The sequence below is a fragment of the Amaranthus tricolor genome, chromosome 11, assembly GCF_026212465.1.
Source record: "Amaranthus tricolor cultivar Red isolate AtriRed21 chromosome 11, ASM2621246v1, whole genome shotgun sequence".
Taxonomy (NCBI): domain Eukaryota; kingdom Viridiplantae; phylum Streptophyta; class Magnoliopsida; order Caryophyllales; family Amaranthaceae; genus Amaranthus; species Amaranthus tricolor.
This window is the reverse complement of record NC_080057.1, coordinates 13790833-13801643: the sequence shown is the minus strand read 5'-3', so window position 1 is coordinate 13801643 and position 10811 is coordinate 13790833. Positions and strand designations below refer to the sequence as shown.

The following is a 10811-nucleotide window of genomic DNA, read 5'->3' as shown; positions in this document are numbered from 1 at the left end:
TGAACCGTGGATAGATTTATTACAGCAAGTTATATTAGGAAATCTGTTAGTGCTTTGACTGACTCTATAACAACTAATTGACTCTTGCAGGTGGAAGATATTCACCTTGTGACTGATCCATGGACCAAAGAGTCTCGGGGATTTGGTTTTGTAACCATGTCTTCTCTTGAGGAGGCGGATCGCTGTATCAAGTATCTTAATCGTTCTGTACTTGAAGGCCGTGTCATTACTGTTGAGAAGGTATACACTTGACATTCTTTGTTCTATTTCTGCCCCTTACCCCTAAGCAGATTACTTTCATATCCGCGGAGATCAGCATTTCCCCAAGATTGGTATTCGTTTAAGCACTGCAATCATTTAGATCTTTAAATTACTGTGACTTTCTTTAAAAATTTTTTTTACTGTCTTGCATATTGCATATATGTAGAGCTTATTGTATCACGGTTGGTATTTGTATTCCCTTTCACTTTAAAATTGAAACCAGTTTGCTTCGTGTTGCCTGAAGTTTTTGTGGCAGCAACAGGTTAGCTGTGTGTAGCAGCTCTTCTCCAAACTACACAACCATCAAAATCAATCACATCGTGCAAATCAAATGTCAGACTTAATATCAGAGGGTTGTATGCCCTGCATTTCTCTCTTTGTTCTTTTTATCTGTGTGCTATTAATGCTTCTCACTATTTAGTCATATTTCCATAAATTCTTGCTTTTAAAAAGCTATAATCCATTTTATGTTTACATATATTTATCCGCTGCCAAGTAACACTTGGTCTGCAATTGCCTATTTCAGGCTCGCAGAAAAAGAGGTCGTACACCAACGCCAGGAAAATACATGGGGTTGAAAACATCTCGCAGTAAGTTTCTTTAAGTAGTCAAGACAAGAGGTTTAGCCATGCCTGTATTTTCTGTTTGTTAAAAGTTCCCTTTTTTTCCTTGTAGGTCGACATCGCTCTCGCAGTTATTCTATTAGACGCTCTTCTGATTGTGAAAGGTCATACTCCCCGTATTCTAGGAGAGATAGATCATATTCTCCCTATTATAGCCGCAGGAGCCGCCGTTCACGCTCCAGGTCGCGCTCCCCATACGACAGCAGATCACCTGTGAATAGGCGCTCTCGCTATGATTATTCGCCTAATGAGCGGTTTTACAGGAGGAGAGCCCGAAGCTATTCCAGGAGCTATTCACCAAGGGGAAGGAGTTATTCACGTAGTTACTCCCCTAGGCCAAGGAGAAGCTCTAGGAGGAGTTATTCTCGGAGCTATTCTCCAAGGCCAAGAAGAAGCTCTAGAAGAAGTTATTCTCGAAGCTACTCTCCAAAGCCAAGGAGAAGCTTGAGGAGGAGTTATTCTCGGAGTTACTCACCTCGCCCAAGGAGAAACTCAAGAGGGCACCACTCTCAAAGGCGAGGGAAGAGTACTAGGAAAAGCTGCTCTCGTAGCTTATCAAGAAGTCCGAGAAGAAGTGCGTCCTATTCGCCAAAGTGTGGAAGTTCATATGATAGTCGCTCATCAAGAAGCTACTCTCGTCACAGTGCTCCCTCCAGATCAAGGTCTCTTTCACGATCTGCTACCCCAAGATCCGCTTCGCCGTCTACTTGAACTGGACCGGTTTCGTTTAGAAGAACCATTGTTCCTGTTGTTTAAATTAAAATTCTTAATCGAACACGTATGACTCTTTCTCCCTTTATCTGTGTACTATGTCTCACTGCTTGCTAAATGCTAATTACCTCCTTCCTGCCATGGTAACAGTTTAGATGTCTGAAGTTTGTTTTGATTTTATAATTTGGTCTTACATTTGAAGTTTACCCAATTGAATCATGGAACGTTAATTTGGGTTACCCCCTTAACCTTGAAACTGTTATTTCAGACATCAATCTTCGGACCTGAAAACACTGTCTGTGTTTAGTTTTGCATTATTGTCCTTCACTAGAAGCTGGTAGCCGTTTGGTTAGTGGTTCGACTTTTATCACAAATCGGAAACATATGCAACATATTCAAGAATTAAATTAGGTATCTGCAACTTTAGTTTCTTGCTTGATTTTTATCAGAATCCATACAATAAGACATCTTGCTCCTACGTTAATCAGCTAAAGAAAGGCATTTTGCATTATTCTTACGTGACTCTTCTAAATTCCAATTTCATTCCTTTTGAAGCTCGGTGTACTGGATAAATGTGCGACATTAAAAAAGGTATCTAACTTAATTTGCTTGATTTTGTGTATGGCCGTTTGCAAGTTTTGCCCATAACTAATACCAAAAAAAAACATTAAGTCTTATCTCTTGTTTGACATGTGAGCGATTTGGAAGAAAAAGATGAAAATGAAAGTCTCAACCAAAATATCCATCCTCCCTAGCGACTTGGAAGAAAAAGATGAAAATGAAAGTCTCAATCAAAATATCCACCCTACCTCAAGACATTTTTCTTGGGCACTTTATTCCTTTTTAGTCCCATTTACTAACAAACAAAAACTTGGACCTTTTTCGACACAAAGTCCTATTTCCTTTCTTAAATTCCACATGCCAAACACGTGCAAGAGAAGTTCACTAATTAGCACAATATGGGTCTTCAATATAGCCTAGACTGAAAGCAAACATATATATATAGAACTATTATTATACATAATACCATATAATACATTTGGCGTCTCTAATTATTTCAGTCTTTATAGGAAGGATATCATGAGAGCACATTTATTATATATGAGACTTTTACAGGACTAAGAGTATTATACAAGAAAATGTTGTATGATGATTTACTGATCAACACAGAAGTTGAGTATGCCATACTTAGAGCGTCCATCAGGAGTAAACAATCCATAATGTTTCTCACTTTCATCCCCTGTTTTCAGATTCTCATCAAACATCGCAAACAAGAACACCTCCAACTCATAACCTTGCGACAATGGAGTCCCCTTCTTAACATGATTTATCATATTTTTATAAAATATCTCTGCATTTTCCATTGTCCCTAATTCACCATGCTTAGGATAACCACATGCATTTCTTTGACCATCCACATTATTATTATGAGTCGTACTCCTACTCATCCCATGGCTAAAACCTTTTGACCATCCAGTTTCCCCTGTAAAAGGTTGCCTCACTTGTCGTTGTCCATTCATGCGCGATTTCGAAATTTGTGGCCTCAATTGTCGTCCATTTTGTTGATTTTCGATCGATAGACCAACTTTCCAAGCAGCGAACCAAACCGCATCATATTGTGCATCGAATAAATTTTGATACCCCAATTTAGTTTTATCATCAATAAACTTATATCCACAAGATGTGAATAACGCAAAGTCTAGTGGAATATTTTTGGGGTCATTCATATAAGTAGCGTAGGGTTCAATATTAACAAACAAAGGCCAATCATAATCTAATAAAAACTTTATTATTGGGGTTATGTATGATAGATCTTTAAACTCGGCATGAGATGGTGGATAAGTATTTTGGACCAAGTCCATATTAATGGCGGTTGACACTATTATTTGGTTGCCTAAATTATGTGAATTTAGTGCATTAACTATATTTTGCATGGCTTGTACCATATGTGGGGCTTGTGGGTCGGACGGTTCGATTTCGTTCCCAACCGCGATGTATTTGATTGATGAGGCATAAGGGACTACGTTGGTTCGGACCCACGTATCAGCGATGGATGGATAGCACCCTATGGGTTCAATATCCTCGTTTGAGACACCCAACATGAGCTTGATATTGGTACCTTGTACCGCTTGGAGCGTAGCTTGATCCGGATCATATAGCCTCATTGACTTTATATTATATTGTTTGTATAGCTCTACCACTTGTCTTGGGCCTGGTAGGTTGTTTCCTCTTCTTCCATAACACACGCCAACTTGTGCGTCTATGTTTAATGTGCATGCAAACAAACAATTATTTTAGGCATGAATTATGAAGTATATATAAATATCATACAGGAGTAATGTGAAAATCACCTAAAGTGGTCAAGATTAAAAACTAGAAATTAAGAAATAAATATATTAAGTTATATGTTTAGACAATAAGTTAACAAAAAAACATATTTTATTGTAAATTTTTCAATGATACTCACGCGCTCGATAAGTGATCGGTACTAAATGGCGGGAATAAAAATGATTTCTATAGTGTAAATATTTACTATATATCATGTCATTCCTATAATAATAAATAATGTTTTATTCACAATTTTTCATTACCACTTAATACCTTATTTTCAAATGGTAATGAACCGAAATAAAATTTGGGAAGGAAATGAGATTGTTGAAGGAGAATAAACACTTTTTAAGAGATATTCCTACAAAAATAAACTAACTTTTCGTTATTACTTCTACGATTTAGTACTAATTACCAAATAAAATATTTGAATTTAACTACTTAATCAAAGCGAAAGAAATAAAAGAGTTTGTCAACTAGAAACGGTAGTATATAGTTTGATGATAGAATGAGACATATACCTAGAGGGGGTAAGTTAAGCAATAAAAATGAAGCAATGAACAAGAAGGCGATGAAAGGCACCATGTCTTTTGAAATGGGTATTATGTATTTTGTACGTTAATTTGATAGATAGTTTTAAATACTATAAATAGGCAACGCAAAGTGGTCAACAATTGGTTAATTAAAAATTAGCATTATTTTGTGAAGATACATGGATTAATGCAAATTACCATATATCAATCAAACTAGGTGCTGATTGGTTTGTGTTAGGATACACTACTTTTTAAGTGCCGTCGTATGCATGTATTATGCAATTCGTCGGTTTATGTTTATGATCATTATTGGGTCCAGATATTTATGTTCAATTCTAATAACTCCATTTAATCATATCAAAAGCTATTCTGAAAAAGGCGTAACTATGTAAAGTAATCGGATTGATCAGTTGGAGAAGTTACGTCGATTGTCTTTGTTGGAGCTAGCAACGTCCATTTTTTTTCTTAGTTGGTGCCAGTAGCAACTAGCGTCTTCTCCGAAAAACTTCTGAATTCAAACCTCACCTAGCATATTTTATTCCTCGGCTTACCACGTAAACAAAAATATGAATTTTTGGAACTTATATCAACTATAAGTTTTTTTTATAGACAATACAGGTTTATCATCATACTCAGTGTATCCCGCTTATAAAAGACAATAGAACATACATAGAATATGTAAGTTATTGCACAAAGAATGCATATACTGACAACAAATTAAAGGTTCTTAAGGAAATTTGATCTCTACGATCAAGATCTATGTACTTGAGGTTCTTGCTCATAAACTATATTGACAATGAAGGTTTTTATGATAAAAATCCCACTATTGTTGCATGTATCTTAAATTGTTAAGGTAGATTACAAAGAGTATCTGAAATCAATTGAAGCACAGTTTTTCTTTTTATTTTTTAATTTTTTAATTTTTTTTTAATTTTTTAATTTTTTTTTTGGTAGAGAATTAGGATAATATAGTGAGAAAGCTACTAAAATTACGTACTATAATCTAGGCTAGAATATTTCTTAAATAATCAAGTTTTTATATTTAGAACATCTCTTTAAAGGACCTCACATATCCCTTAATACCTTAAATTCAACTTCCGCACTATAGTGAGTTGCTGCTTTCTATTTCTTCCTACTCAAAATAACAAGATTATCAAAAAGTTGATCTTTGACCATTAATGTTCCCCGCCCAATCAAAAGTGCATAAAGAATAAATGAATAAAAAACTATATTAGTCTTGGCAGAACGAAAAATCAAAAACGCAGAAAGAAGCTAATTTTAATGTGGATAAGAAATATGCAAATAATATAATTGTAAATTAACGGTTTAATTTTCTAGGTTTAATTTTAATGTGGATAAGAAACATGCTCAATTTTTTTCGTGAATTTAATAATGAAAACTATATTGGAGAAGATATAGAGTAAGCATAAATAATTTGATGAAGAAGAAAAATCACGAATGATTTAATGAAGAAGGATACTTATGGATGTTTGATGGAAAAGAAGGAGTAACCATAAAGAATAAAACTAAAACTTAACGGAAAGAACAAAAACGCATGTTCTGCATGTTTTATAAGTAATAATCTTCGTAATGAAATATTTGGCCGACCTAAAGAAAGACGCACGTCAAAGTGGCAAAAGACCGTCTGTCTTAATAACTTGTGAAATATAGTGTGGTTAATATATTTAGGGACATAGAGAATATACATATAGTTGGTTCATTAAACTAGTATATATATGCACTACTCTTAACCAATAGGATCGTGGAACAAATGGAGTAGTCCTAATATGCGTGGTTACAATGTAAATATGGGTTTTCTTAAGTGGGAAAGCACAATACGTTTTATTGGCTTAGCACATAATCCATACACACCAACTATTCCTAGTCCTAAGGTTCCTAAAATCAATGACATAGGAAAACATTCGATACTATTAGTGAATTACTTTCTCCATTCTTTTAAGTTTATACAACTCATTCCATTCAAATATTTGTTTTGTAGGTGAAGGACTTCTTTTTTCTAAATAAGCCACATATCGAAAGGCTTGCTCTATTAATATGATGATGAACAATGAATTTTATTTATAGAGTTTTTGTTTACAAAAAAAAAATCTAAAATAATTTAATCTTTTTACTAATTTTCTACAATAATTTCAATTTTTGATTAGACATGAATAATCCCAACTTGCTAATGCACAAAGGTTACCCAACAAGTTATTTTGCACAAAAAGTAAATAAGTAAATACAAAATTAAATTATAAAAAATGAAAAATTTTTAAAAATTAAAAAAGAAATCAAGTAAGTTGTTTTGATTTTTAACTTTTACTTTTTAATATTTTGATATTTTATTTATTTTTTTATAGTAATTAACTTGCAAAAACCGATTACCATTTGGACAATAATATTTATGTTGGTAAGTGATTCTAAAATTGGAATTATTTATGATTAACCAAAAATTGAAATTATTATTGAAAAAATCAAGATTAGATTATTCTAAATTAGTTTTCCATTTGTTTTTTAGTAATAGGATGACTGCATTGTGCATAGTACTCCATAATATTATGAATAATAAATAGTAGAAATACATAGTTGAGATTAAATGCTAATGGGAAATCACGATATGCATGGTTAATTGGCTTAGAAGATAATGCTATGATATCACAATTTGTATATTTAGATGTTAATGGGAAATCACGATATTCATGGTTAATTGGCTTAGAAAATAATGCTATGATATCACAATTTGTGTATTTAGTCATTACTATACTCACTAGTCAGTAGTCACTAACAAATACTCTGAAAAATAAGGACATTTGGTACGGATTCATCTCACCACATTTATCAGACGAAATTCAAGTCGAATTAGTTTTGATCGGGTCTTTTTTGGTTCGGATCATTCTCGGGTCGGATTGTTTTCGGGTCAGGTCAATTCGTATCCTGGGTCGGTTCGGATCAACCCAACGAGTTATGACATAAACATTAAAAATAAAATTTGTAACTTTATTTCTTTCAAAATTTGAGCATAGATTACTTCTACCAAATATGTGCGATACGTGTCTGTTATGGGTTCAGGTTGTGTGTCTCTTAAAATTCGTTAAGATGAGTGAAAAAGATGTTAATGACTTTTTAAATTTATGCGCTAAGAAAAGATGATACATACATACTCATTGCGACCGAGATTAGAAGATATGAGCCTTATTAAGATTATTGTGACGCCTATATTTGGAAAAAAGACGTTGCAATGTGTAAAAGTAACGTTCAATTATATCCTCGATTTTCATGCCATCAATATTCAAATACATATTTTGATGATGGTGTTACATACGTGTGATGTGCCCCATTAGGGGGATCATACATACTACATACATGTTTCGAACAAGAATCATTACAGTTGTTAAAATAAAATTAAATATATTTTGAATTTGAGTGCCGAAAAAATAGGCAAAAAATATCTATTTCGACAGATAATCAAATGAGTTCATTTTAGAATGTATCAAAGTACAATAGAGACATGGATCAAAAGCTTGTGCTGGTTAGACTTTTTACTGTACATAAAATTTAAATAGTGAAACACTGTTTTATTGATCGATGATTTATGTTTAAGGTCCAAATATAGAAACCAAAAATCAAAAAGAAATAATGTTATTAATATTTACCTTTCTTAGAGCAATATCATCAAAATAATTTTCAATTTTTGTAAAGTGTGCAAGGAAATTTGCATAGCCAAAGGGGGTTTATTCACATGCCTGAGGTTGCAAAACGTGTTTAAGCAGAAAAATGTGAACTCTTAGGTCCAAGTTAAAATATGTTCATTGTATTGCCAAGATTGATGTGAAAGTGATTTGGTTGAATTTGGTTGAAGAACGAAAAAGATATGACAAGTTTAAGAGGGGTTGTGAGATTGAATTCCAAAAAGTACTGGTATACTAAACAAACGAACATCCCACATTGGACAAGTTACATCAATTCCAAATAATAACTTTCCATATAATTTCATTTCTTTCTCAATTATCTAACCCACGTACTCTATATAATTATTGTGCTTGATCACTATGCCTTATACTGAGTTTAATTTAATTTATTATGCTCTTAAAAGAACAGTTGGTTGGTTGGACTTGAAAGATAAAGTTAGCAACCAACAAAAAATGTTGGTTCATCAAGCCATTTTTCTTAGTCCAAGTACATGATTATTGTATTTTTTTAAGTAATGGTCTATGACCCAATGGGTTAGACCTGACCCTAACCCGACCGACCCATTTTTTCTCAGGTTGTTCGGGTTGTCAAGTTTGGGGTTTCAGGTTGATTTCGGGTTGAAACCTATTTTTCGGTAGATTTTCTGATTAATTTTGAGTCGTATAAGAAAATCTCAAGTTTAATCCAAAGTAAGTTTCTCTAATTGTTTATAATTAAAAATTGAATAAAATATAATTTCAAAGGTCTAACGTGATGTTGATTGTCATTTAAATGTTTAAGCTTTCAATTATCTTACATAAGTTTACCGCTGTTTGAATCTAACCTGACCCGAAAATCTGACCCGTAATCGAAAACTATCCGACCCGAAAATATGTTTTTTTTAGGTTTATCGAACCGGCATAATTCAAACCGATACTGCACTCGAACCGTTTGATAACCGAAAAGGGCAAAATCGAACTCGAACTGCAACTGAATTTTATAACCGACATATAAACGTTAACCGATGTTACCCCAACTCAAACAGTGATTGACCCGAGTCAAATCCGACCTGAATTATGCACGAAACCGAATGCAACCTGACTAAAACCGATTAAGATCGAACTGATTTTAACTCGAATTGATACAAAGTCGAACCGATTATTAATCGAACTGTTATATATCCGAATCAATTTTTCACCTAATTTCAGCAAATTAGGTCTAATTTCCCTTTTCTAATTATGATTTTTTGAATTTTTGAAAACTAATTTCTAATATTGAAACATTGTAAACAAGAATATCTATAAATAAATAAGATTCTCCATGATATTGATATCAATTATAAACCAATAAGCACATTACAAAAACCTTAGAAACATACTGAAGTGTGGAACAATGGAAAAACTTAAATGTTTCTTTAACACTTCGATCTAGACTACTCTTGCTTTCTATTGCTAATTATATATTTCATGTTAGTAATCCACCGATTCTTCAAGCTTTAAACCTCAAAAATTTACATCCACTAAATTTAAATATAGAAATATTAAGTTTTTAACCCCAAAAATTTACATCCATCACTTATACATCCAACAAATTTAAATATACAAATATCAAGTTTTTAACCCCAAAAATTAACATTCAATCAGCAACTATAAATAGTTATATATCCACCATAAAAGTATCATCCATCAAATGTACGTGAGTATGTCCACCATTAAACACTTTCTCCAAGACGAAACATAAAAGTCGACAACGAGCACCAAAATCTCTCACGTACTGCTGCTTTGCTTGTGTACCACATTTCATCTTGAACAAAAACAAACAAAAAAAGTATTAAAAGAAAATAATTAATTCTTATAAGAAAGATACAAAAAACAAACGCCTAAAATTTTGCTACTAGAATATGTATCACATGTCGAATGGGATCATTGTAATGCCTCTTAAGGTCAACAATCTACGCGTGTTCAGCAAGGAAACATTATGAAAGACTTAGGCAAAGCTACCAACATGAATCATAGCAAAGGAAACATTTCTAATTGCCTAATCCCAAGTAAATAAGGCTATTAGAAAGTTGCCTATAAGACTAAGACTCATAGTTAACATTCACCCAACCCAATGCCTATCAAGTTTCCATGTGACTTCTCAGGTTAAATTACTTGTGTTCAGATTCCGTATTTCAATTTGAGCCACATTCAGATCCATAAGAACCAACACAACAATCATGTGAACAAACCATAACTGAGTACATAAAGTACACGAAACACGAGTTATAATAAAATGATAATCAACTAACTTTTATTTAAAAAATAAAATGCGTACCAGATTTTGAAGACGAGGATCCACTTGGACCTTGATCTCCCTTAGCATGCAATTCTGCATCGGGGACTAAGTCATTGCCAATAACTAATCCTACTTCATCAGGTTCTTCTTCATATCCAAACAACCAATTACGAGTTAAAATCAAGGCTTCAACATGTCTTGATAAAAGAGATACTCTCCATCTATTCAAAATTCTTCCTACCATAGAAAAAGTTAATTTGGATGCAACTGTGGTTATTGGGATAGCCAACATGTCTTTAGCTATTTTAGACATAATTGGATAAGTAGCTTTTTGGCCTTTCCAATACAACAAAATATCAAATTTGAAATCACCATGCATGTGCAAAGGTGATTCAAGGTATTTTTCCAC

At 33.2% G+C, this 10811-nt stretch overlaps 2 protein-coding genes across 7 annotated transcripts in view; one reads left to right on the top strand and one right to left on the bottom strand.

The window, feature by feature from the left end:
* LOC130827224 (serine/arginine-rich splicing factor SR45a) overlaps positions 1-1811 on the top strand; it is a 3330-nt gene extending 1519 nt beyond the window's left edge. Inside the window, exons 4-6 of one of the 6 annotated variants that reach the window (XR_009047185.1) lie at positions 91-240; positions 524-614; positions 788-851. Coding sequence is in view for 4 of the 6 variants with exons in the window: in XM_057692883.1 (XP_057548866.1) it covers positions 91-240; positions 788-851; positions 937-1595 (873 nt within the window). In the remaining 2 variants the exon portion in view is untranslated. The other 5 variants (XR_009047184.1, XM_057692883.1, XM_057692884.1 and 2 more) reach the window with 5 other exon arrangements.
* Positions 1812-2568: 757 nt separating this feature from the next.
* Positions 2569-4537, bottom strand: LOC130827223 (glucan endo-1,3-beta-glucosidase-like). The gene is made up of 2 exons (XM_057692882.1): positions 4445-4537; positions 2569-3855 (listed from the first exon to the last, which is right to left on the bottom strand). The coding sequence occupies exons 1-2, from the start codon at positions 4506-4508 to the stop codon at positions 2750-2752; spliced, it is 1170 nt and encodes a 389-aa protein (XP_057548865.1). The 5' UTR covers positions 4509-4537; the 3' UTR covers positions 2569-2749.
* Positions 4538-10811: the final 6274 nt, after the last annotated feature.